Below are 26936 nucleotides of genomic sequence, written 5' to 3'. Positions count from 1 at the left end.
ATTGTGTTTTTGTCCCTCACTGTGCCCCACGACCCACTTTTGTTGCAGAGAGCAAGCGAGACATCCTGTTCCTTTTCGACGGCTCAGCCAACCTCATGGGCCAGTTCACTGCCGCCCGTGACTTTCTCTACAAGGTCATCGACGAGCTGGATGTGAAACCTGAGGGGACCCGGGTTGCAGTGGCTCAGTACAGTGATGACGTCAAGGTGGAGTCCCGTTTTGACCAGCACCAGAATAAGCCTGAGATCCTGAATCTTGTGAAGAGGATGAAGCTCAAGACGGGCAAAGCCCTCAACCTGGGCTACGCCTTGGATTACGCACAGAGGTACATCTTTGTGAAGTCCGCTGGAAGCCGGATTGAGGATGGAGTGCTTCAGTTCCTGGTGCTGCTGGTGGCGGGAAAGTCATCGGACCGGGTGGATACACCCGCACTCAACCTGAAGCAGAGCGGGGTGGTGCCCTTCATCCTCCAGGCGAAAAACGCGGACCCTGATGAGTTGGAGCTGATCGTACCATCCCCAGCCTTTATTTTGGTTGCGGAGTCCCTTCCTAAGATTGGAGACCTGCAACCACAGATTGTGAACCTCTTAAAATCAGTGCAAAATGGGGCACCGGCACCAGGTAAGGCACAAGACATCTGGTTGCTTCTGCAGTCCAGCTCTCCCCAGCATGAGCTGACTCTAGGCTGCTGGCTCCAGGTCCGCAGGTAGAAGCCCTCCTTGGTTTCCAAGAAAGGTCGATAACTTTTGCAGTTGTTCTTTGTTCAGTCCCTAAGTCATGTCCAGCTGTTTGTGACCCCATGGGACTGCAGCACGCCAGGCTTCTCTGTCCTTCACTATCCTGGTATTTGCTCAGATTCATGTCCATTGGGTCAGTGAAGCCATCCAACCATCTCATCCTCTTTCACCCCCTTCTCCTTCTGCCTTCAATCTTTCCCAGAACCAGGGTCCTTACCAATGAGTCATCTTTTCACATCAGTTGGCCAAAGTATTGGAGTTTCAGCATCAGTCCTTCCAATGGATATTCAGGGTTGATTTCCTTTAGCATTGACTTGTTTGATTTCCTTGCAATGAAATATGACTTTTTGTTCCCAAGTTGGCTCTCTAACTTCTCTCTAGGGAAAAACAGAAGAATCAGGGTGATCACTTTTAAGGACGTTAGACTGTTTCATCCTAATATGCATTATAAAGATTTAGACATATCAATGATGAAAAATATTTATTTTCCCAAAACCAATACTTTTATTATATGCATAATAAAAGGCATGTAACATGGTTCCATTAGAACTAAGAGTCTTCTTCTTCACATATTTCCCAAATATCTTATTTTAAGTGGAGATCACTGTTATAATTCGTTCTCTAGTTTCATTAGAAATAGAAAGCATGAATTGAGGCAGGCGTATTCCCATTATAAATGCTATATTAAAGTTTCTGAGTACTAATCTTCGTTACCATGACTTCATGTTTAACCACTTTCCACTGGGTGATAAAAACGTAGTAACAAGCGTAATTAATTTCACATATAATCCCTTTGATTTGAAAATGCAGAACCTAGAGCCTCTCTTCAATGATGATTGGGCACATTTACTGTTGGTTTTGGGTTGTTAACTGGACATCTGGGTTACATTTCCCTCCCTTGACCTGCTGTGACTTGCAGCAACTCATTTGAAATCTCTCATCTATAAGGTGTGATGGTTATGCAGACTCTGCCAACCCATGTCTCTCCCCGCCCCTCAACATTTCTTCTTGAGTACAGCTTTGAATGTTAACGATACTGTTCAAACATACAAAAATTCTAAAATAAGTTTTGATATTTTTATTATTAATAATTTCCTATGCTGCTTTAAAAAATTGTTGTGATTTTTGTTGTTGTTGTTAAGTTGCTCAGTCATGTCTGACTCTTTGTCACTCCATGAACTGGAGCAGGCCAGGCTCCCCTGTCCTTCACCATCTCCTGGAGCTTACTCAAACTCATGTTCATTGAGTCGGTGATGCCATCCAACCATCTCATCCTCTGTCGTCCCCTTCTCCTCCTGCCCTCAATCTTTCCCAGCATCAGGGTCTTTTCTAATGAGTTGGCTCTTTGCATCAGGTGGCCAAAGTATTGAAGCTTCAGCTTCATCATCAGTCCTTTCAATGTTTATTGAGTTGATTTCCTTTAGAATTTAAAGCCACCAAATTTGACTTAAATGACAAATTCAATGGCTTGAAACAGAATGATTTTACTATCTTAAGTTTTAGAGGTCAGAAATCCAAAGCCCATTTTATTGGGCTAAAATCAAGATGTCAACCTTCCTTTTGGAGGTCCTGGCTGATAACCCTTTTTCTGGAGTCTAGAGGCCACCTGCATTCTGTGACCCACAGCCTCTTCCCCTCCATCTGCAGAGCCAGCAGGGTAGCATCCTGTCTTGTCTCTGACCTCTGCTTCCTTCCTTACATCTTCTCTCTCTGACTCTAATCCTCTTCTCTGCCTTTTAGAGGACATGCGGTTGATTACAGTGGATCCACCTGTATAATCCAGTACATATCCCCATGCTCCTGATCCTTAATTTAACCACCCCTGAACATTTTCTTCTGTACAAATGCCAGGGATTCAGAGTTGGATATCTTTGGGGGCTGTTACTCAGCGTACCACGGTTGGTATGAAATTGTCCCTTTTCTGCCTTGAGTCACAGAGGCGGTCTTCCTTGTAGTTTCAGTTGAAAAGGATGTGGTGTTCCTGATTGATGGCTCCGAGGGTGTCAGGAGCGGCTTCCCACTGCTGAAGGAGTTCGTCCAGAGAGTGGTGGAGAGCCTGGACGTGGGACCAGACCGGGTGCGCGTGGCCGTGGTGCAGTACAGCGACCGGACCAGACCCGAGTTCTACCTGAATTCCTACATGGACCAGCAGAGTGTGGTCGGAGCCATCCGTGGGCTGACCCTGCTGGGCGGGCCGGCCCCCAACACAGGGGCTGCCCTGGAGTTCGTCCTGAGGAACATCCTGGTGGGCTCCGCTGGGAGCCGCATAGCAGAAGGTGTCCCCCAGCTCCTGATTGTCCTCACGGCCGACAGGTCTGGGGATGACGTGAGGGGCCCCTCTGTGGTCCTGAGGAGGGGAGGGGCTGTGCCCATCGGCATCGGCATTGGGAACGCTGACATCACCGAGATGCAGACCCTCTCCTTCATCCCGGACTTCGCCGTGGTCATCCCCACCTTCCGGCAGCTGGGGACCATCCAACAGGTCATCTCGGAGAGAGTGACCCAGCTCAGCCGTGAGGAACTGAGCAGGCTGCAGGCGTCTGTCACCCCCTTGACGACTCCGGGTAAGGAGCCAATTCTCTGGCACTTCCTTCCTTAAAATATCTGGGGCTATTGGGACTGCGGGTTACAAAGGCCTCTCAGTTTTGTTTCCTCCTCCATGGGGTGTGGAAACTAGGCTTACATGAAGAATTAGGAGCTGCTTGGCCTTGGTGGCCAGAAACGACTTGGGGAGAGGCCGAGAGTCGTGTTTTTAGCCAAATTTAAGTCTCAAAAGAGAAGTGGGCTTGGTTTACAGTTCAGACCCCTAACTCTGCATGAAGGCTTCTGTGCTGATAACTGAAGAGAGGGGCCATCTAGTTGATAAAACTCCTGTGCAACGCCGGGTCCTCGTTACCCTTGGGGGTTCAGCTGGCAGCCTCCGATGGTCAGGGAAGGTGTTCATCCCAGTTGCCTCTGTCAAGCTTGGGCACCGTTTCTGAAATGTTGGTATTCTCAGAGCCCAAGTGTGAAGATGGCGTTTGAATTTGCTCAGCGCAGAGAAGGGAGTGTCTGAACTGGCAGGAGGGCCACCTGGCTCTTCTGACCTCGGCTTATTCTACTTCCTGTTCCGCTTCCCCAGGCTTGATGCAGAAGAAAGGGGGCTTAGATAGGCCCACCCTTCCAAGAAGGCCCACAGAGGAGCTCCTCTCCCTGGGGCCTCGGGTTGGGAGGGCACAGTGGAGAACAGGCACACACAACGTCACCCCTGCGTGGTTCACATGCCTCACAACAGCATCTGCATCCAGGGATGGGGAGGCTGGGGTCAGCAGGCGGGGAGGCAAGAGTGAAAGCATTCGAGAGAAAAGTAGATGCAGGAAACCATTAGGGCGGGTGAGAGAGGGGGCAGCGTCCCCTCGCTGGTGTCCACGCGGAACAGCACTCCCTGTGAGCCTTCCGTGGAATGTTCTACAGGGCTCACCATCCAATAAATTGGGGGAAGCTGTGGGATAAATGCAGTGAGGGTTTTGTTGGCTGTTCCCTAGTTGAAGTGTTTTATGTGTCCCCCATACAATAGGGGAGCACTTTCCAAACCTTGTTTGGCTGCAGGAATCTCTCTCTTTTTAGTTTTTATTTTATATTGGAGCACCATTGGTTTACAATGTTGTGTTTGCTTCAGATGTACTGCGGAGTGATTCAGTCACACATATACATATATCTGTTCTTTTTAAAATCCTTTTCCCATTTAGGTTATCACAGCCTACTGAGTAGAGTTCTGTGTGCTCTATAGTAGGTTCTTGTTGGTTATTTTTTTAAATATAGTGGTGCGTATATGTCAACTCCAAACTCCGACTTTATCCCCCACCCCACCCACCACCTTTTTTGTGGTGCATTTGAGGCAGTGGCGCTCCCAGGAAGGCACTTTGGAAATGCTGGTATCGCGTGTGGCAGCTTCTTTAAACATAAGCACGTTTCTACAGCAGTGTGGCTCCTGGTCCGTTTGCTTTCCCCCTCTTCAGGATAACTATTTTCTACCTTTTCCTCATTCTGCTTCATCTACACCTTTCCCTCTTCAGTTAACTCTGAGCTGGTGATCTTGATTTCCATTTCACTGAGAAAGTATAAGTAAAATCAAAGAACATCTCTGCTTCCTCTAACAGTTTGCCTCCTCCCTATTCAAGAGTGCCTCCTGCAATTCTCCTGTCTCCTGCATCATTGATTCTCCGATGTACTGCATAGATCCTTTCATGATATGTACGCAGTGCCTTTTCTTCTCTCGTAAAAACCCCTTGGATGCCCTGCTCTCCCCTTCAGGAGGGTCCCGGTCTCCTTTTTTTTTTTTAATTAAAAAAAATTAATTTACTTCTTTTAATTAAATTGTATAATTTATACAATACTGTGTGGTTTTTGCCATACACTGACATGAATCAGCCACGGGTGTACATGAGTTCCCCGTCCTGAACCCCCCTCCCACCTCCCTCCCATCCCATCCCACTGGGTTGTCCCCATGCACCGGCTTTGAGTGCCCTGTTTCATGCATCGAACTTGGACTGGCGATCTAGTTCACATATGGTAATATACGTGTTTCAGTATTATTCTCTCAAATCATCCCACCCTGGTCTCCTTTATAAGCATCATCTTCACTGCCTATAGTTCTCTCTGAACTCACCCTAGCCTGTTGTTAGCTCTCTCTGCTCCACAGAAAGTGTGCTGGGCAATGTCCCTCCATCTGGCAAATCCCAGTGGTCAGTGTTGGGTGCTGTTACGCTTGACCCATGAGTGCCATCTGTCACAGCGGTGACCCCCTCCCTCCTAGAATGCCATGCTCCCTCGGTCCAGATTCGGCTCTTGTGTGTCTAGGTTCTTCCTCCTGCAGAGTCATTCTTCCTTATCCTCTGCTGGTTCTTCCTCTTCTCTCTTCCTCTTCTTCTCTTCATCACTGAATTCCCCAGGATCCTCTCCTGGGACTGGTGTTTTAACTTGAATAGTCTGAATTAGGACGCCTCGCCTGCCAGGTGGCAATTCTGTGACAAACTGGGAGGCGGCTCATTCGACACAAAGGCTCTGGTGCCAGTGGAGCTGAAGCCCTACGATAACATTTGGTTCACAGTGGTCAGCGGCAAGAGGGACGTGGTCTTTCTCATCGATGGGTCCCAGAGTGCTGGCCCCGAGTTCCAGTACATCCGAACGCTCATCGAGAGGCTGGTCGACTACCTGGATGTGGGCTTCGACACGACCCGGGTGGCGGTCATCCAGTTCAGCGATGACCCCAGGGTGGAGTTCCTGTTGAACGTCCACTCCAGCAAGGACGAGGTGCAGAACGCCGTGCGGCGGCTGCGGCCCAAAGGCGGGAGGCAGGTCAACGTTGGGGGTGCCCTGGAGTACGTGGCCAGGAACATCTTCAAGAGGCCCCTGGGGAGCCGGATTGAGGAGGGTGTCCCTCAGTTCCTGGTCCTCATTTCCTCCGGGAAGTCAGATGATGAGGTGGAGGACTCGGCCATAGAGCTCAAGCAGTTTGGCGTGGCGCCACTCACGATCGCCAGGAACGTGGACCAGGAAGAGCTGGTGAAGATCTCGCTGAGCCCTGAGTACGTGTTCTCAGTGAACACCTTCCGGGAGCTCCCCAGCCTGGAGCAGAAACTGCTGACACCGCTCACCACCCTGACTGCCGGGCAGATACAGCAGCTCCTGGCCAGCACGCGCTACCCGCCTCCAGGTGAGACTGGGTGTTGGCTATTGCTCTTTTGTTGTATCTTCTAAAAAAAAATATATGTATATATATATATACACACACACACATATGCTGCTGCTGCTAAGTCGCTTCAGTCGTGTCCGACTCTGTGCGACTCCATAGACGGCAGTCCACTAGGCTCCCCCGTCCCTGGGATTCTCCAGGCAAGAACACTGGAGTGGGTTGCCATTTCCTTCTCCAATGCAGGAAAGTGAAAAGTGAAAGTGAAGTCGCTCAGTCGTGTCTGACTCTTAGCGACCCCATGGACTGCGGCCCACCAGGCTCCTCCATCCATGGGATTTTCCAGGCAAGAGTGCTGGAGTGGAGATATATATGTATATATATATATATAGGCTCAAAGGCCATGGTGCTCACAAGTAAAGCTAAGATGACAGACACCTGTGATGGAACCAGTTGGGACTGTGGCTTGTTGCAGGGAAGAAGGGCATCAGGAAGGCTGACGGCAGGATTTGAATTGCCAAAGGTGGTTTTGTGGAAGGCTTGAGCAAATGGGACTTTGCCCTGGACTGGATGTTGTTGAGAAGGGGGAGTAGTCCTTTGACTGGGTGTCTTACTAACTCTCATGGCGTAAGTTGTAATTGGTAGAGAAACAGTGGTCACACCTGTGATCCAAGATGGGGGGCGGTATTTGGTTATTTTGTCTTCTTTTCGTCAGTGTTCAGACACAGAAAGAGCATGGCTTTCCCTGATGTTGATGTTCTGTGAAATCTTTTGTGTTCCACTGGAGAACCCAGGGCCTGGCTGTGTGTGCTGGGGCAGCTTTTCTGTTCTCAACAAAAAATGGTTCTGTTCCACGACTTGCTCAGCTTTCGCTGTGCTGTTTTTCCACTAGAAGTGGCCAGTGTGTTATGAGGCAAAAGGTTGAATTTGTTGAGAGGCAAGATGTGAGCTATTTAATAAATGACATCCAGGAAGTACCTAGAAATCCAATTAATAGGAAGGTATGGTTTATCTTTCCTGAAAAGTGAAAATGTTAGTGGCTTAGTCATGTGACCGCATGGACTGTAGCCCACTAAACTCCTCTGTCCATGGAATTCTCCAGGCAAGAATACTAGAGTGGGTTGACATTTCCTTCTTCAGGGGTTCTTCCCACCCAGGGATCAAACCTAGATCTCCTGGGGTCTTCTTTACTATCTGAGCCACCAGGGTTCCTTATCTTTCCTAGGACTTTTGTTTAATTGTATAGTGAAAAAACTGATTCATGCAAAGAAGACAGGGGAATAATAGCTAAAATGAAAACTTTGTATAAATGCTAGAGATATGTGAGGAAAAAGAAATAGTGTGAATCAAACACCCTGGGAGAGAGTTGGGTTTCTCCTGGCTGTCACTAGCTAAGTGGTGGCCGTTGTCCTCAGCTGTCTCTCTTTTCTTGCGTAATAATAAGAGATGTTGGTCTGGGTGATCTCAGTCTCTGCTGGTAGTAACAGGTCATGATTCATAGATTATGGTCACCCAGGATTTGTTTCTAAGCGCTATTGATTTTGAAAGAAGTTGTAACCCAGACTGCAAAGCCACCATTAAACTCAGAAAGGGGAAGTTTTGGAGAACTAACAATATTTCAAGAAGCAGAAATTGTTTTGATGCAAAAGGCCCAATATGTAATGATTGATAGAAAACCTGGGAGCCAAAGACATGCACGTTGGCTGGTAGTTTTCACGTTAATTAGCATGATGGTGTAATGGAGTGCGAAGCTCAGAAATGAAACCAGATGCGCGCCAGTCCTGTGCTGAGCTTTCCTTTTCCTCACCCGCAGCTGTGGAGAGCGACGCTGCGGACATTGTCTTCCTCATCGACAGCTCTGATGGCGTGAAGCCGGATGGCATCGCACACATCCGGGACTTTGTTATCAGGATCGTGCGGAGACTCAACGTCGGTCCCAACAAAGTGAGAATTGGGGTCCTGCAGTTCAGCAACGACGTCTTCCCAGAATTTCAACTAAAGACCTATAAATCCCAGGCCAGCGTGCTGGATGCCATACGTCGCCTGAGGTTCAAAGGGGGGTCTCCTCTCAACACTGGCAAGGCTCTGGAATTCGTGGCGAGGAATTACTTTGTCAAGTCTGCCGGGAGCCGGATAGAAGATGGGGTGCCCCAACACCTGGTTCTATTTCTGGGTGGAAAATCCCAGGATGATATTTCCAGGTATTCCCAGGTGATAAAATCTGCAGGAATTGCAAGCTTAGGGGTTGGAGACCGAAATATTGACAGAACAGAGCTGCAGACCATCACCAGCGATCCCAGGCTTGTCTTCACGGTGCGGGAGTTCAGAGACCTCCCCAGCATAGAAGAAAGGATCGTGAATTCCTTTGGGTCCTCCGGGGTCACCCCTGCACCTCCGGGAGTGGACACACCCTCTCCTTCAAGGCCAGGTATGTGCTTGGGCCCTGGGACTACAAAGTGGTTATTATTTTATTTTTATTCAGTTTTAATTGAAGGGTAATTGCTTTATAATATTGAGTTGGTTTTTGCCATGTATCAACATGAATCAGCCATAGGTATACACACAGCCCCTCCTTCTGGAACCTCCCTCCCACCTCCCACCCCGTCCCACCCTTCTGGGTTGTCACAGAGCACCGATTTGAGCTCCCTGCGTCATACAGCAAATTCCCACTGGCTATGCATTTTGTATATGGTAATGTATTTGTTTGCTGCTCTCCATTTGTCCCATCCTCTTCTTCCCCTCCTCTGCCCCGTGTCCCTCTGTTCTCTGTGTCTGTGTCGCCATTGCTGCCCTCCAAATAGGTTCATCAGCACCATCGTTCTAGATTCCACGTATATGCATTAGTATATGATATTTATTTTTTTTATTTTCTGGCTTACTTCACTGTGTATAATAGGCTGTAGGTTCATCCATCTCATTAGAACTGGCTCACATGTGTTCCTTTTTATGGCTGTGTAATATTCCATCGTATGTACATACCACAGCTTCTTTATCCATTCATCTGTCAATGAACATCTGGGTTGCTTCCATGTCCTAGCTATTGTAAATAGTGCTGTGATGAACATTGAGGTAACATATGTCCTTTTCAATTATGGTTTTCTCAGGGTATATGCCCAGTAGTGGGATTACTGGGTCATATGGTAGTTTTATTCCTAGTTTTGTAAGGAATCTCCATAGTCTTCTCCATAGTGGGTGCATTAATTTACATTTCTACCAACCATACAAGAGAGTTCCTTTTCCTCCACACCCTCTCTAGCACTTATTGTTTGTAGATTTTTTGATGGTGGCCATTCTGAGGGAACACAAACTATTTTTTAATTGAAAAAAAGCAATCAGCATTCATTTTAATGATTTTCTTCTCTCAGATTTGTGGCAGTGATACTGTTAGAAATTAAATGTTTTTTTAGTTGCTAAGTCATGCCTGAGTCTTTGTGACCGCCCCACCCCCCCAACCCCGCCATGGACTGTAGCCTGCCAGGGTCCTCTGTCCATGGGATTTCCCAGGCAAGAATACTGGAGTATGGTGCCATTTTCTTCTCCTGGGGATCCCCACTCAGGGATCGAACCCAAGTCTCCTGCATTGGCAAGTTTATTCTTTATCACTGAGCCATCTGGGAAGTCCCTAGAAATTAAATACAAGAATAATAACTCAGTTGAAATTGTAGGAGGAATAGAAGGAACCATTTCAGAAAGCAAAAGGTCCTTGCTTCTTCCATGAGTTTCCATGAGACTAGCTGTAGCCCTATTGAGATGCTCTGTAATAGTGCATCGAGGGTTAGCCACAGACTCACTGGCTCTCAGAATAAAGTGGCACCATTGAAGTTGTCCAGTCCATGCCCCTCCAAACATGACTGAAAGGCAGCCTCTGTCCTAGGTGGGACAGAGGCAACCCTCCTTCCTTGGGCTGAGTGCACCTCCCTGGGGGAATTGAGAGCTGTCCACCTATAGCTTTGACCTCATGCTCCTGAATCTGACCTTGGGTGCTGCCAAGAGCAAGTTGGGTTCCTCCACCAACCCATGTCTTTCTCAGCTCCTCTGCAGGTGATGGCCATGCAGACATCTGGAGCAAACGATTAGGGTTGCTTTTCCATGAGGCATCACATTCCACTTAGCTCTTTCATATCCTCCTTCTGTGCTGGTGGTGGGACATTCCACACTGCCCTGGATCTCCCTTCTCTCAATTCTATTCTCAAATCTTGGTTAGAATTGGGAAATTCTCTCCAACAAAGCACTGGCATGCTGTCTAGCAGTCCTCCGAAGGTGCATGTGGTCTGCTTCCTGTTTCCCAGTCTTTCTCCAGCCTTCCCTTGCCTTGCCTCTAGGACATGTCCCCCCTACTGCCAGACACTGTCCTTTCTTTTGACCAGGGAGAAAGACTCCAGTGGCATAAACACTTGATACCATGGACTGGTGAATCCATGGCATAACCCCATTTTGCATGGGATAACTGGGGATCTGCTGAGTTCTCACAGCTCCTTTCCTTTCATTTAGATAATTTATCATTTATCTTCTTGTTTTGGGCATGATGGTTTGAGAGCTGTGAATCTGGTAACTATAGAGTCATGGACTAGAGCCAAGGTGTTCACGGTGAATGAATGACAGGAAGGCCTTATTTTAATCATTTTCTGCTTGGTGATTTTGTTCTGGGTATGGAAATTGAATTTCCCCTTTTCTCATTGTCATCAACTTTAGAGAAGAAGAAAGCCGACATTGTGTTCCTGCTGGATGGTTCCATCAATTTCCGGAGAGACAGTTTCCAGGAAGTGCTCCGTTTTGTGTCAGAAATTGTGGACACAGTTTATGAAGGGGGCGACTCCATCCAGGTGGGGCTGGTCCAATACAACTCTGACCCCACTGACGAGTTCTTCCTGAAGGACTTCCCCACCAAGCAGCAGATTATCGACGCCATAAACAAGGTGGTCTACAAAGGGGGGAGGCATGCGAACACCAAGGTGGGCCTGGAGCACCTGCGGCGGAACCACTTCGTGCCCGAGGCGGGCAGCCGCCTGGACCAGAGGGTCCCGCAGATCGCCTTTGTGATCACGGGGGGCAAGTCAGTGGAGGACGCTCAGGAGGCAAGCATGGCGCTCACGCAGAGAGGCGTCAAGGTGTTTGCAGTGGGCGTAAGGAACATCGACTCGGAGGAGGTTGGGAAGATAGCGTCCAACAGCGCCACGGCCTTCCGGGTGGGGAACGTCCAGGAGCTGTCGGAACTGAGCGAGCAGGTTTTGGAAACTCTGCACGATGCAATGCATGAGACCTTATGTCCAGGCGTGACTGACGTTTCCAAAGGTAACGTCCTTTAGGTGCATATATTCAATCTTGTCTTTTCAATGCTGGCACGTTATCTGGTTGCCCAGATGCCCAGTGCTGGCCTTGGGTCTCCTGCGGCACCTGCTGCTTCTGGGACTGACTTACATCCATGTGGTTGGGTCCTGGTTGTCACCTGCCTCTGAGATAGGATGTGTTTCCTGGATAGGAGTGGACGTCTGTCTTTTCTTGCTCTTACCAGATTTACCCATCCTGTCTAATCCTCTAAATAATTCAGACTGATTGATGTCTATTTCAATTTGTAGGTTCCTTAGATTATTTGAGACCAGAGTGTTTGAATTCTCAAGTGTGTTTAATCTAAAGCCGACACTTGGGATGCATCTAGACACTGGCTATATTCTGTGCTAGGGCTGATTAAGTCCCCAAAGCCAACATACTAAAATGCCAACAGTTTTGGTTCCTAAGAGTCAGTATGCATTTTCCCGGTGAGAGAGGCAGATCCAGTTGCTTCTCAGAGTTCGTACACAGACGATCTCATCTTGCCCTTGAGTGAGTGTGTTCCCGGTCCGCGTCCCCAGCTGTGCCTGTATGTTGAAAGCGTCTCAGCAGCTTGACTTTGAGCTCATGGCCTGCTTCTCCCTTTATAGCCTGTAACTTGGATGTGATTCTGGGCTTCGATGGTTCAGGAGATCAGAATGTCTTTGTGGCTCAGAAGGGCCTCGAGCCCAAGGTGGACACCATCCTGAGGAGAATCAGTCAGATGCAGAAGATCAGCTGCAGCGGCAGCCAGCTGCCCACCGTGCGGGTGTCTGTGGTGGCCCTCACGCCCTCGGGCCCCGTTGAGGCCTTTGACTTTGCTGAGTACCAGCCGGAGCTGTTTGAGAAGTTCCAGAACATGCGTGCCCAGCACCCCTACGTCCTCACTGCGGACACGCTGAAGCTCTACCAGAACAAGTTCCGGCAGGCCTCGATGGACAACGTGAAGGTCAGGGCGGCCGCCGCGTTTCTACTTCCTGTGTCACCTCTCAGTTTTACTGACGCCCTGAAAGCCCCGTCCCCAAACTGTTCTTCTGTGGATGTTCTTCATGTTTGGTGGGGTTGGTGGTGCCTGTGTATAAGAGTCCTTTATCATCAACTGAGCTGAAATGAAATATCTTTGTTTTACTAAAGCTCTAAAAAGAACACAAAACTTGAAAATCAGTAATTAAGCTTGAATGAGTTGAATTTGTGACTAATGCATGTTTAACCATAGCCCTGCCCTTTAAATATGTTATGTTCTCTATTTGTATATAATTTTATCTCTCTTTCTATGTTTGTACACACACACACACACACACACACACATCAGTTCTCCAGGGCTGTCATAACAGAGCTCCGCAGGCGGGGTGGCTTAAACAACAGTAATTTGTTCTCTCGTAGCCTGGGAGGCTGGAGGTCTGGGATCGGGGGGAGGCAGGGTAGTTTTTTGGGAGGTCTCTCAACTGGGCTTGGAGATGGCGTTGTCTCTTCTGTCTCCATGTGGTTTCCCCTCTCTGTGTCTGTGTCCCATCACCTCTTCTTAGAAGGACACTGGCCACATTGGATGAGAGCCCACTCTGATGACCTCATTTACTTCATTGCCTCTTTAAAAGCCCCGTTGCCACATACAGTCACACTCTGAAGCACTGAGGGTTAGGACTTCAAACTGTGACTTTCAGAGGGACGCAGTCCAGCCCACAACACACATGCACACCCCTTCCCCCCACACACGTGTGAAGCTATGTCCCCTAAATAAAGAGGATGAGATAAAATTTTTATTTCCATTGTTGCTGGTGCTTTTTAATAAATCAAGCCCTGCAACATACCCATTTATTTTATATCCCATCTATTGCACAGTATCAAGGAACTATGAATAGGGGGTAATTGGTTTTCAACCTTGGCCCCCTGTTTCCTCCACCGTGAGGTGAAAGATTTTAACTGGCTAATGTTCCTTGCAAGGGTCTGTGATGTTTCTTTTTAATTTCAGCTGGGTTTTCACACATCTTTTATCTTCAGGTGGTCATTCATTTTACCGATGGAGTGGATGGGGATCTGGCTGATTTACAAAGAGCATCAGAGGAACTCCGACAAGAAGGTGGGTTCTGGGGGGTTTCTACAAATGGGAAGCAGGTGTACTGCTGGGCTGGAGAGTTTGCTAACAGACCCTGTGGGGCAGCGGCTTGTCCTGCGGGCACCTCTGTCCAGCATCTTGGTCCTCTTTCACCTGCCTGAGGCCATGGGATGAACCAGCAAGTACCCCTCACATAGACCAAAGTCCTGATACAGACCCCATGGTGTCCTAGGCTCATTCATGTGGTACAACATCTAGAAAGCTTGATGCTTTTGCAAAATAACATGAAGTTTTGATTCATTTGGCTGTATCATTTAACTTAGGAATTACTGTGTTTTGGGTTTGCAGTTATCACAGCTCAAAAATAGTATAATGTTAGGCAAAGTTAACATAAAATAATGAAAGCATACTTCCCAAATTTATTGTGACTGGTTTGCAGTGGTACCTGTTACCAGATGTACTATTTGATCATTTGCTTTGGAATTTGATAGCACTGACGATCGAAAAAGTAAGTGCCAACGTCAGAGGTTTAAGAAGAATTTATGGAAGCATGACTTAGCTCAGGAATGTTCAGCTTATTAGCTTGCTCCTCCAGAGCAATGGAGAGGAAGCTCCTGTCATCTGATTTTGGAGGCGTGGGATTTCAGCCTTCCCACGGCACATCTGTGTTAGGTGGGACCGGAACTTGAGCATTTATGTGTGTCATAAAGGACAGTGTCGCTTCCTATAGTCACGTCCATCAGTGTGCTTTTTGACACCTTGGGAACAATTGCTCAGAGGAGTACAGAGTTCTAGTATTGCAGCTCTGCAGAACAGCCAATAGTGTGATTACATGCGTGTCAGTTAAAGGTCAACTTTTATTTATTTGTTTTATTGTTTTTAACTGGAGGATAATTGTCTTACAGTGTTGTATAGGTTTCTGCTGTACACCACCACGAGACCAGTCATAGTCATATACATATTCCCTCCCTCTTGAACCTCCCTTTCCCTTCCCATCCACCCCTTCAGGTCATCACAGAGCGCCAGGCGGGGCTCCCTGTGTTATACAACAGCTTCCCACTAGTTATTAATATCTATTTTACACGTGAGAGTGTGTGTATCAGTGCTACTTTCTCAGTTCGTCACACCCTCTCCTTCCCTTGCTGTGTTTGTAAGTCCATTCTCTATGTCTGTATGTCTCCATTCCTTCTCTGCAAATAGGTTCATCAGGGCCATTTTTCTAGATTCCATATATGCATGTTAATATACGATATCTGTTTTACTCTTTTTGACGTACTTCCCTCTGTGTAACAGGCTCCAGGCTCATCCACCTCACTACAAAGCCAAATGTTTATACTGAAGTTTTCTTTAAAAAATAGAGGTGGGAGGAAAGCGCTGTGTTTCTTGAACGCCCACGTGAGCAGTCTTAAGTGGACCTGTCCCTGCAGGTGTCCGAGCTCTGATCTTGGTGGGCCTCGAACGTGTCGCCAACTTGGAGCAGCTCATGCAGCTGGAGTTCGGGCGAGGGTTCACGTACAACCGGCCCCTGAGGCTGAACTTGCTGGACCTGGACTACGAACTAGCCGAGCAGCTTGTGAGTGTTTTGTGTGTCTGTGTACATGTTGGTCTAGATGCCGCAGGTTGGGGCATCCCAGGATAATACAGTCCGTTATCACCAGGCAAATGGAGGAGAGACTCCTGGGTGGACAGTTTAACTTATCTGATTCACTAGGGACCTGCTTTGTTGCCACCACACGAGTCCTCGGAAGGGAGCTCTCTGAGGACTGGAAAGACGGCCACCTGGGAGACGGGTGTCCAGGCAGCGTTGCCTCAGAGTGGCCTCTACGTCGTGAACGAGGCGTTTTCCCCTTTATAAGACGGCTGAGAAGACATAACATTGAGATCGACCCTCTCCAAGCCAAAAACAGGGAAGACAAGAGTAGGCAGGAAAGAGAGATCATCTCTGGGTGGAAAGGGGCTTCTGTCGCCTTCTCTTCTAGTTTTCTTTGCTGCAAATGAGGACAGACCATGAGGCTTCCTAATCCCCCTGAGTTCAACCTCTCAGCTGGTGGGTTTAACTCCTGGGCTAGGGGTGAGCCTGGGGGTTTTGGGATGTGGGCCTGAGTGTTCAACTCAGAGACTCTTTGGCGGAGGCAGCAGTGAACTGCAGAATTCAGTGACTCTGCCCATTCTTTCCTTCCTGCCTTCTTCCTAGGACCGGAGTTAGGATTTTTTTTTTTTTTTTTTTAGTGGAAGGAGGTTAGTGGACAAATTTTGGACTTGGGAGAGCGTGAAAATTCTAGGAAATTCACTACAAGCAAATGCATTGACCCTCATGAGTTCAGCAGGTGGAAATATGTCCTGGGTGTGCGCTTTCCCACATGAGGCCAGGGGCTGGGCTGGGAGGTCGTGTCCAGGGTGTCTGATGGATGTTGGAGGCCTTGGTGACCAGAGGTTGGGGTGCTCATGGCTCAGGCAGGGACCCCACCCCATGGCCACTCCTAGGCCTTCTCTCAAGGCAGGTACCCTGTTCTGTGACTCTGCCCAGGGCTCAGGGAAAGACATTTGGTCTGCTCTAAAACCCTCTTCCATCCTGGACGTCTGCAAGGGTTTGTTAGGCTTTGCTTTTTGCAGCTTAAAAATGTCTATGTTATACTTAGCAACTGAAGCTTACTATCTATGCTGGAAACTTTAGAAGTAAGGCCCAGCCTTAGGTGAATATTTTATGAATAGGATGTATTATCTTTGGTGGCTCTTCAGACTCTGTTTGTGACATCCCATAGCATGCTGAAGGCTAAGTCTTCGAGGAAATGCCACTGGGAGTGATGTCATTTCTTGCTGTGAATGCCACATTCCTCAGACTTACGATTTTTTCCTAGGCAGTTACTGAGGGGTGAACTTTGCCTTTTGTCTCGGTAGGACAACATTGCTGAGAAAGCCTGCTGTGGGATTCCCTGCAAATGCTCTGGACAAAGAGGAGACCGAGGGCCCATAGGCAGCATCGGGCCAAAGGTAGGTGGCTTTACCCTCTTTTTCACCTGAGACTAGCTTCAGAGCTGGCACTGCTCTGGCTGAGAGATTTCTCCACTGTCGCAGCAGGGAGATGGAGGGGAAGGAACAGGAACAGCTGTGCTGTAGGACGGGGGGTCTGAGGGGCAGACCCTTCCCCGTGTCTGCTCCTGCTTCCCTTTCCATAGGGTTCAGTTCTGCATTGTAGCTTTATTTTATAAAACCATGTTGAGACCAGGGGCATCATTGACTGGCAGCCTCACTATGATGGTCAGCACGATTCTTTGCATTTGCTTCTAAGTTACAGGATTTCACACAGTATTTCTTGGTAGATCAAGAACCTTAAAGATCCTGATAGAATAATTGCACTGAAATAATGTGTAGAAAGCTGTCACGTTCAAGGGACACCTAACACATGGCTCTACCGCGTGAAGGAGGATCAGGGAGATGCTTAAGTAGGAAACAAAGAAAACCACAGCTCTTAACCAAGGAACTGGTGACTTTGTTCTAGGGCATTCCTGGAGAAGATGGCTACCGAGGTTATCCTGGTGACGAAGGTGGACCTGTAAGTCAACGTTGCTTTATTCCTTAAGTCTTTATTCCCTCCTTGTTCCTTACATGTTGGGACTGAATTGTGGAGTTCATCTGTTTCATTTCCGATCTTTTCCACTGGGAAAACCGTGAATTCCTATCTGTCTTAACAACTCGACTCGGAGTTCTGTGCTACAGGAACTGGTCTGATGCATGTGGGTATGAAGTGTAGGTCTTCACTTGTTCCATCTCAGAAGGGGGACAGAGTGGCTTTGGAAACAGAGGGCCACTGGGGATACCAAACCCAGCATCTACCAAATTCAGATACCCAGGCGAGAGGCGAGGGGGGTGGATTGGGGTGCAGGAGAAACCTTGGCAGGATTTTAGGGGTGGCACCCTTTGAGAGGAGTCTCCCCGAGGGCGGTTGGGTTATCAGGAGCCAAGGCGTCCAGTGGGGGTGGGTGGAATCTGCAGCAGGGCCTTTGGGAAGCAGAACTTGTCCCAGAAGTGACTTGAGAGGTTTTTGAGAACCGACAAGGCCCAGCCTTGGGATGGAGATAGAGAGCTCCTGGTGGGGATAGAGAGGTCCTGGGGTGGGGATAGAGAGCTCCTGGTGGGGATAGAGAGCCCCAGTGGGAGGGCTGGAAGGTCGTCCCAGGAAGGACAAAGGTCTGGAAGGACTGGAAGCCACCAAGGTCCCATCAGCAGAGCTGGGTGTCAGCGCTGGGCCTGGACTCATTGGAGAACTGAAACCAGGGACCACACTGAGGAGCAGCCAGCCTGAGGGCCCTTCACGGGGCCAGTCCTCACCAGATGGAGCCCCCCAGGGCCTGCTCGTCCTCTACCCGCCAGGAGGTGCCCTGTGCTGCTGACTGCCCCAGACCGTCTCCCTCCGGGGCAGGGAGCTGCAGGTTCCAGGCCCAGTGCAGCGAGGCTGGAGGCCCGCCTGGCACGTCACCCATCAGCCCCGCCTAATGCAAGCCCTCCTCAAGGATGCCCGCTCAGTGGGCACACTCGACAAGAAGTTCCAACCTGCAGATCCCCTTTGTATCTCCCCACAGGGTGAACGCGGTCCTCCTGGCGTGAACGGCACTCAAGGTTTCCAGGGCTGCCCCGGGCAGAGAGGAGTCAAGGTAGAGTGTGGGTGCCCCTCGGTGTGGGGAGGGGACCCCTGCAGCCCCGCACGTGTGCAGAGGGAGACAGCTCCTCCCAGAGCCTCCTGGGGGAGGAAGATGCCCGCCCAGCTTCTCCGCTCAGCGCTGGGCAGCCAATGGCCTCGCATGGAGGCGGCCCCGGGCCTGGCGGGTTCAGGAGCACAGGCCACGTTGGGAGGGGAACCTGAGGTTGGAGAGACAAGTTGCCTGTGGCAATGTGAAGCGACCAGCAGGTACTGACAGGACAGAGAGAACCTGGGCTGGGCAGAGAGAGGGCCAGTGCCCAGAGTCTGTAGAGCCCTGGACCTGGGGGGAGTGAGGGAAATGGGGGGCGGAGCTCGGGAGAGGACTCCCGCGCTGGAAGTTTCTGTGTGTGAAATACTTGGATCAAGGGCAGATGAATCTTCTCCATCTGCTGGAGTTTGGGAGCCCGTGTCAAGGGACCGGCCCCCACACTGCAGGGCTACCAAGGGCCTCCTCGGAGCTCCTGCCCCTGGCCTGCAGTGCCCCTGCTCCGGGGGGCCAACAACACCCACGTACTCAGGTCCAGGCAGGTTAGCCTTATAATCCCCTTGTGATGGAGAGAAAGCTATCCCAACAGGTGAATCTCTAACACTGAATTTTTAGAGCCCGCGCTTCGTGTTGGGGACGGGGGAGGTCAGCCCTTAGCCTGCTCTGGCCTACCCTCTCCAGCCTCCAGGAAGGAGCTCACTTTCCTTTTTCCCTTCCCTTCCAGGGCTCTCGTGGATTCCCGGGAGAGAAGGTACTTCAGCCTGGTTTTCTTTGTATGTTTAAAACTTTCCCAGTATTCTGCCAGATTTTGCACTCACTCGTGTGTCTTGTCCCCTGACAGGGTGAATTAGGAGAAATTGGACTGGATGGTCTTGATGGTGAAGATGTAAGTGAGTTTCCACTCTTAAGTCCAAACCGCTTGGGCCTGAAGATGCTGGTGACTGATCCATCAGCCTACGGCAGACATTGCGCCAGGAGTGACATTTTATTGTTGTCTTTGGCAGGGCGACAAAGGGCTGCCCGGTACTTCTGGAGAGAAAGGGAGTCCAGGAAGGAGGGTAAGCATATGTCTAGAGTGTGGCTGTCCTGGAAAAGCGACAAATATTTCACTCAACGATGATTTCTTTTACTTGTGTATAAGACCGCTTCCTCTGGGCAGCCTTCCCTGACCTCCTCTTGGGGTGCGTTCTTGGCATCTCCTAGGTCCCCTGTCAGTCATGACATATTTATGTTGTCTTTTCTTGTTTGGAGAGTATATCCCATGGGGCAAGACCTGAGTGTGTTTTGTTGAAATAAGTCCCCACCGCCTGATGCAGCGCAGGTCCCCATAAGTACTTGGGGGTTACCTGAAATGCTTGGGGACAGTTTTACCTTTGTGGAAGATGAGTAAATGGTAAATGCTGCAACATTGTTCAGTTTAAGATCTGTGGTGGGATGAACGCAATTTTGAGGGCGAGATGAAAATGCAAGACTGATTCTCAGGCTCTGCTTGTGGTTCTTATTTAGGGCGACAAAGGACCCAAAGGCGACAAAGGGGAGAGAGGCGATGTCGGGATCAGAGGCGACCCGGTAAGGACGCTGCTCTTCATCACTCATACGGGACTTGAGCCTGGGGAAGGGGGTGTGGGGAGAAGGGATCAGAGGCGACCTGGTAAGGACGCGGCTCTTCATCACTGACGCGAGACTTGAGCCTGGGGAAGGGGTGTGGGGAGGACCGGTAAGGGGCGCTGCTCTTCTTCACTCATACGGGACTTGAGCCTGGGGAAGGGGCGTGGGATGTTGGGATCAGAGGCGACCCGGTAAGGACGCTGCTCTTCATCACTGACGCGAGACTTGAGCCTGGGGAAGGGGTGTGGGATGTCGGGATCAGAGGTGACCTGGTAAGGGGCGCTGCTCTTCATCACTCATACGAGACTTGAGCCTGGGGAAGGGGCGTGGGATGTTGGGATCAGAGGCGACCCGGTAAGGGACGCTGCTCTTCATCACTGATACAGGACTTGAGCCTGGGGAAAGGGGTGTGGGGAGAAGCGGATTGAAAGGAAGGATTTCACTGTTGAAATTGCTTTAAAGCATGCTGGCAAAATATGTGGTTTGTCCTTTTCTTAGAATTTTGGGGTGGCTAGATATGTCTCTATTCTCTAACTGCAAGATAATTCTTTGCAAAGCCTCTCCTATTAAGACCCAAGAAGCTTCCCTAAAGTGTGGTCTTGGGATGCTTTAAGTTTGGGTTAGAGAAAGAGAAGCGTTTACAGCTTTTCCTGTTTTATGGGGCTATAAAACCTGTCAGCAAGTGACCACCACTGGGCCAGCCTCTTGGGGTCCAGACAGGATGAGGCAAGTGTGAACCTGGCCCCCAGGAGAAGGAACAGGGAGGAAGAGCCATCATCCCCCACCCCATTTGGGGCTTAGAGCGATTGCTGACCCCACAGCAAGCTCTGTCGGGTGGGATGGGCATTACCTGAACGGGATGTGGCTGAAGCACTGAGTTGCAGACGTCACTGCAATTTTCTTGGTCCCTGGCCCCCCGCAGCAGTGGCTTTCTGTATATGTGACTTATTCCCCACCTGTGCTCTTTTCAGGGCAATTCAGGACAGGACAGCCAGCAGAGAGGAGCCAAAGGAGAAACCGGAGACATCGGCCCCGTGGTACAGTGCTCTGCACACCTAGACCCTCCCTGCGCTGCGGGCCTGGGGGGCTAGCCTCGTCCTGGGTCATTGCCAGCCCTGGGGGCTGTGGATGGGGGCCTTGAGGCTGTGGGTGCATAAGGTCGAGGTCGGGAGCAGAGAGCCTGGAAGCCAGCATGCGTGCTTGAGAAGGGGTCTCCGAGGGGAACCCAAACAGCCCCTCCCAAGAGGGGCTTCTTCTGGGCGGAGTTTGTGCCCCCTAGATGTTTCCAGAAAGTACACGTCAAGCCAAAGCCTCGTGGGGGGCAGAGGGCACCTGTGTCTGAGGCATCCCTGGCATGGGCGACCGGCCCTCTCTGTATGCACCCCGTCCCCCGGCGTCTTGGGCAGAATTTGAGTTACACAGTCTTCTTTGTGGAGAATCTTACATCAGTTTTCTTTCCCATGCCAGGGTCTCCCTGGGAGAGACGGGGTGTCTGGAGGGCCTGGAGAACCCGGGAAGAGCGTGAGTGTCTCCTGGGGCTTGGGGTGGGGGGGACTTTGAAATATTTGCCTAACTCTGCCAGACTTCCTACTCAGAGCTACTGAGCAACTTTTTATTGGGGGAATTAAGGGATTTTGGAAGCCACCTGTTGCTGCTTCTACATGCCCTTTGTCATTATCATTTACTCTTGACCCACCCCGAGTCTGCTTCCCTCCCCTCCCAAAACAGACCAAAGGGTTAAGTCACTCAGTCCTGTCCGGTTTTAGGGACCCCACGGACTGTAGCCTGCCAGGGCCCCCTGTCCATGGGATTCTCCAGGCAAGAGAGAATCTCCCACTGGAGTGGGTTGCCATGCCCTTCTCCAAAACAGACCAGACACTTTAAAAAGTAATAACTTTGCTGCTTTTGACTATTCGGCCAGGCTTTATCCCACTGAATAATTAAAAAATCCAAACAGAAATACAGAAAGAGTGAGGGGATTAGGGGTAGGGAGGCAGACGGGGTGTATGTTTATTTTGTTTGATAATTGTTTGTTGTTCTTCTGCTGCTGTAAGTCAAGCAGTGAATCCAGGGCCAGATTTCCAGTGAACTGCTTCTCACAGCTGCTTTTCCAAGGCATTTCAGAAATGCCTGTTGCAGACCACTCACTGCCTCGTCTTTGTCTTAAAGAATTGCTGAGGTCAGAGGGGGATGGATGATCATTGAGAAGCCATTTGAATGCTTCCAGGGCCCAGGGGGTACCCGGAGCTTGGACCCTCTAGCTGGAAGAAGATGGTCCAGAAGCTTGTGAATCCTTAGTCAGTTCAGGGTGCTGGTGGGTGCCTGAGACAGGTGTTTGCTCAGCATCTTGCTGGGGATGGTGGTGGGGGGGTTGAGACTGGGGCCCCCTCCTCTGTGTCCCCCGGGGAAGTCACACGCTGCGAGATCCACAGCTGGATCACCCAAGGGTGTCTGCTGACGGCTTTTAAAAGAAACAACTCTTACCTGTAAGCAGATGATACGCTATGGGCATCACCTTACTTTTAACGTTCAGCAGAAAACTTAAATTTTGAAAACTGCTCTCTTAGAAGTCTCGAGTGTAATTTTTGAGTAATACTGTTGATCTATACAATGGTAAGCAGTGAGGAAACACTCTACCGTTGGGCTGTCCAGCTCTGTGAACAGAGGCAAAACTTGTTTCCATGATGAGCACAGAACTCAGTTGTATTTCTGAGCATGGGTAGAAACTTGGGGTTTGAGTTCTGTGTGGTCAAGTTGGGACTTGTTTTGGGAGCTCCCCAAGTGAGGCTCACACTGAGATGAAAGATGTCCTCTCCTGGGCTGCCTCCTGTCCCGTGAGGCCCGAGCACAGGTGACCTCCGGTAATACTCAGGGATGACTCTGAGGAGTGAGCAGATTGTGCCCTGTGGAGGCCTGGCTGCACCTCTCCCACCTGTCCATGGTTCGTCCCTAGACGGAGGCTCAGGTCTTCGCTAGAGGAGCTGCCATTGCAGTGAGTCACGGCAGAGCGGTGGCCCCAGAATATCACCGCGCTGGTCCACGGCGGGCAGTGGACGTGCTTCTTGGGTTGAGGAAGCAGACGGGCCATGCCCGTCACAGGCTGGCTGATGACAGGCTCTGGAATTCCACCTCCCAACCTCGCAAAGATGTGTCCAGGATGGGTGCCCACCCCAAACCTTTCCACCAAAAAGGAAGGAGTCACAGGGCGGGACTTCTTGGAGCACGCGCAAGCGCGGCCACGGTTATTTGAACTAAGGTTCGCTTCTGGAGCGTCGGGGAAGATGCTGCCAAGTCTTGGGCTCAAACCGAGACAGCCGGGCTTTTAGGTCAGCGCACATGCACTCCGGACACGTTACTTAGCCGAGTGTGTGTTATAGTTGGCCAGGACAGTGTGGAGAGTCTGGGGCTTCCTTCCATTATAATTGCCATCTTACCTCTCCCTCCAGTTAGGAAAATGCAAGAAAAATAGCCAGGTCGGCATTCCTGTTTTCTTGAAACTGGCTGGGGCCACGTAGCCCGAGGACTCCTTGTTTTGCTTGGCAGGTCTGAAGTCACTCTCAAATCTTCCATTTAGATGATTGACAAGGGCAGCGTGGGAGCACAGCTTTCCCTCGGGGAGGGCTGGCGGGTGGGGAAGGTGTCACTTGGTGAGAGTTTCCTGCGGGCCGGTAGGCACAGCGTCTGGCTCCCAGCGGGTGTGGTGAAGGTGCCCAGTCTCCCCCAGCCTCCCCCTCACAGTTATGTGGTTTCTCCCCAGGGTGGCTTTGGCCGAAGGGGACCAGCAGGAGCTAAGGTAAAGCCTCTACGCCGCCGTCTCCTTGATGTCATCTCCGTATAACTCACCGGGGGCTTCCAGGGGCTGGCCCTCCCATCCCACCCAGAAATTAAGAGGGACTCTCTCTTTCACCATCGAGGCTTGTGGCTCCAACAGCAGCTTTCCTACCATCTCCTTGAATTTAGCCTTTTCTGCAAAGGCTTGGGAAAATCTTGATGATGCAGTGAGAGTGATTATCAGAATGAAAGTGGCTGTGGGAACGGGGGATGGAGGAGAGGGAACGGAAAAGAGGCAGGAGGCCGTGTCCTGGATATCTCCTGCTGGGGATGTGCCCACTTACTGGTCTCGGTGGCTCTGCCTCTCAGCTGTCTCTGTGAGACACGTGTGGGCCGAAATAGCTTCATGTCATGAAGTCATCTTGAGGAAAAGGTGAGATGAGTGGGGCAATCAATTCTAAGGGTGCCAAGTGACAACTGGCTCCGTGTGTCCAATGCCTCTTCCTGGAGCTGCAGTGTTACTTCTGACCCCCCGCAACCACTGGGACACCCTCCTCCAGATGTGACCGGAGCACAGATGGCTGACCTCTCCCTGCCTCTTCTCTCCTCTCAAAGGGCAACCAGGGCGGCCCCGGCCAGCAGGGCCCTGTAGGAGAGCAGGGGACCAGAGGCGCACAGGTCAGTACCCCGGCATGCCTGCGTATCCTGTGATACGTTCCCAGATGTCTTGCTGTTGTTGTTTAGTAGCTAAGTCGTGTCCGACTCTCGGCGACCCCATGGACTGTGGCCCACCAGGCTCCTCTGTCTGTGGGATTCTCCAGGCAAGAATACTGGAGTGGATTGCCATTTCCTCCTCCAGGGGATCTTCCCAACCCAGAGATCAAACCTGCGTCTCTTGCATTTCCTGCATTGGCAGGTGGATTCTTTACCACTGGGCCATGTCTTGCCGTGTATTTTTTTTTTTAATTGAGGTGACAATCAGTTTGCAAAATTGAACACAAAATTTAATCTTTTGAAGGGGCACTGAGAGCATTCCCAGCGTTGCCCAAGCAGCATCTCTATCAGGTTTCAAAGCATGATTATTGTCCCTCAGGGAGACACTGTGCCCGTTAAGCAGTCATGCTGCATCCCGCCCTCCCAGCTCCTGGCAACCACCAATTCCCTTTCTGCCTTGGTGGACTGGCATCTTCGGAACCCTTTATACAAACAGAAGCATTTACCAGGTGGCCTTTTGTGTCTGGCTTCCTTCACTCAACGTTGCATTTTTGAGGTTTATCCACGATGTGGCCTGCGCCAGGGAGCCGTTCCTTCCTGTGCAGAGTAACCTCCCGTTGTGTGGGTCCTGTGGTGGTCGTGGCGGGTCACCTCCACGCAGCACTTACGTGGGCATCTTACTTCTCCAGGGTCCGCCTGGTCCCACCGGTCCTCCAGGCCTGATTGGTGAACAGGGCATTCCTGGACCTCGGGTAAGTCTGGCTTGGACCTTGAGTAAGTCCGTCTTGACCCCTCTTTCGCTAAATGGCCAGCATGGATAGCCCGTGTTTCGTGGGTGGTAGGACCCCTCAGCCCGACACTTTGGTAACACAGACCTCAGTTCTCATAGCAACTGGCTCATCCACCCTGAGGAAGTTAGATACTGTTTTTCTTGGGGCTCTTTGGGCTAAGTCCCAGTGGACATAAGCTGGGTGGGTATCCCTCACTGCAGAAGTCTTAGGGTGGACTCAGGAAGTCAGATGAATCTACTAAGATGCTCAGATTACACCGTACTGCTGGAAATTATTTCTGTGCTTTGATATTCTGTGTAAGGAAATTCCCCTACCCTTAAGTGTGATGTGGAAGGTGGTCCTTAAACTTGCCACCACGGCAGACGTCAGCATCTGTCTCAGCTGTTAGCGATGATGAGCAGAAGCAAGTTGGTGTAGCTGAGGCTGGCCCGGCTGCCCTCACACCCACACTGTGGTGTCCCTGGGGTCTGCTGTGATCCTGAGGGAGCCATCCTACTGTTTGTTAGAGAAAATAGTCATGACTAACAAAGCGACGAAGAACTGACCCCAGGCTACGTAAACGCCCAGAAGTGTTTTACAGGGGCAGCAGGAACTTCGTGAGAACCGCTATTTGCTTGGGAAGTCTTTCCTCAATTTGAAATCTGATAGTTACCTATTTTTAAAGCTTGTGTTTTCTCTAACATATATTTAAGCTCTGATTAGTCAATTCTTTTTTGATGATGCAGAGGTGAGGTGAAACTCTTCAAATAGCAAGCAATACGAACAGCCATCACCATCTGGATTTGCTGGGCCCGGCAGGGTCATTTCTGCTTTGCATTTTGAGGGCTGTGTCCCTTTGTTGATGTATTCTCACTCGACGTTCGAGTGAAGTCAGGTGCTTGTGGGGAGGTGTGGAAAGCGAGAGGAGGGAATGCCACATACAGCTGCATGTTTGTCCCTAGTTGGTAACTCAGGAGGTGACCGTTAATTCCTGGGATGTGTGCACACATGTGAAAAGAGGTCACGCTCAAATTTTAGGTTGGCACAGGCCCTCTCCATGCACATTTGCACGGGGCCTCCAGGGCTGGAAGTGGCAGAGAGCTGCAGGTTCTGACCTCCATGCAGAGGCAGAGTGGGGGCCGAAGGAGGTGGGATTCGGACCCTTTGGCTTTGGAGGGGTGGGTGTCTCACTGCCTGTCTCCCCTCCTCCTGCTCTAGGGAGGTGGGGGAACCGCAGGTGCTCCTGGAGAACGCGGCAGAACCGGGCCCCTGGGAAGAAAGGTTTGTCTGGACAAGGGCAATGCGTGTTTCTGGAGGCCAAGCCGCCCCTCCCCCAAATACCCCATCCTGACTCCCTCGTCTGTCAGTCTGTCCAGCTGCTTGGTGTGCACATCCTTCTCCTCCCCTCTGGTCTCTTCCACCCGCCGCCCCCACTGACAGCAGCTGGGCCGGGGGGAATCACTGTCCCCGCCTCGAGGGTGTGCATGGGCTGTGAGCAGTGGATTGGTGTGTATTCGCATAGCTAGGACACCAGCCACTGCTGGCCTGCCGCATCTTTCCAAGTCCGGGCTCGTGAGGATGGTTCAGGGAGCCCAGGGCACGTCGGCAGCCCCCAGGACT

At 50.5% G+C, this 26936-nt stretch overlaps 1 protein-coding gene across 1 annotated transcript in view; it reads left to right on the top strand.

The window, feature by feature from the left end:
- The window catches only part of COL6A3 (collagen, type VI, alpha 3), a 91482-nt gene that overhangs the window by 33994 nt on the left and 30552 nt on the right, over nucleotides 1–26936 (top strand). Inside the window, exons 7-27 of the mRNA XM_010862047.1 lie at nucleotides 49–621; nucleotides 2693–3301; nucleotides 5827–6432; nucleotides 8222–8836; nucleotides 11101–11700; nucleotides 12327–12664; nucleotides 13714–13792; nucleotides 15196–15341; nucleotides 16667–16759; nucleotides 17268–17321; nucleotides 18349–18420; nucleotides 19178–19204; nucleotides 19295–19339; nucleotides 19458–19511; nucleotides 19960–20022; nucleotides 21033–21098; nucleotides 21529–21582; nucleotides 23819–23854; nucleotides 24448–24510; nucleotides 25236–25298; nucleotides 26535–26597. Of these exons, the coding sequence (XP_010860349.1) occupies nucleotides 49–621; nucleotides 2693–3301; nucleotides 5827–6432; nucleotides 8222–8836; nucleotides 11101–11700; nucleotides 12327–12664; nucleotides 13714–13792; nucleotides 15196–15341; nucleotides 16667–16759; nucleotides 17268–17321; nucleotides 18349–18420; nucleotides 19178–19204; nucleotides 19295–19339; nucleotides 19458–19511; nucleotides 19960–20022; nucleotides 21033–21098; nucleotides 21529–21582; nucleotides 23819–23854; nucleotides 24448–24510; nucleotides 25236–25298; nucleotides 26535–26597 (4319 nt within the window). The remainder of the gene's footprint in view (nucleotides 1–48; nucleotides 622–2692; nucleotides 3302–5826; nucleotides 6433–8221; nucleotides 8837–11100; nucleotides 11701–12326; nucleotides 12665–13713; nucleotides 13793–15195; nucleotides 15342–16666; nucleotides 16760–17267; nucleotides 17322–18348; nucleotides 18421–19177; nucleotides 19205–19294; nucleotides 19340–19457; nucleotides 19512–19959; nucleotides 20023–21032; nucleotides 21099–21528; nucleotides 21583–23818; nucleotides 23855–24447; nucleotides 24511–25235; nucleotides 25299–26534; nucleotides 26598–26936) is intronic.

The sequence above is a fragment of the Bison bison genome, unplaced genomic scaffold (assembly GCF_000754665.1).
Source record: "Bison bison bison isolate TAMUID 2011002044 unplaced genomic scaffold, Bison_UMD1.0 scf7180017864475, whole genome shotgun sequence".
NCBI classification, from domain to species: domain Eukaryota; kingdom Metazoa; phylum Chordata; class Mammalia; order Artiodactyla; family Bovidae; genus Bison; species Bison bison.
This window is presented reverse-complemented; position numbering and strand designations above follow the sequence as displayed.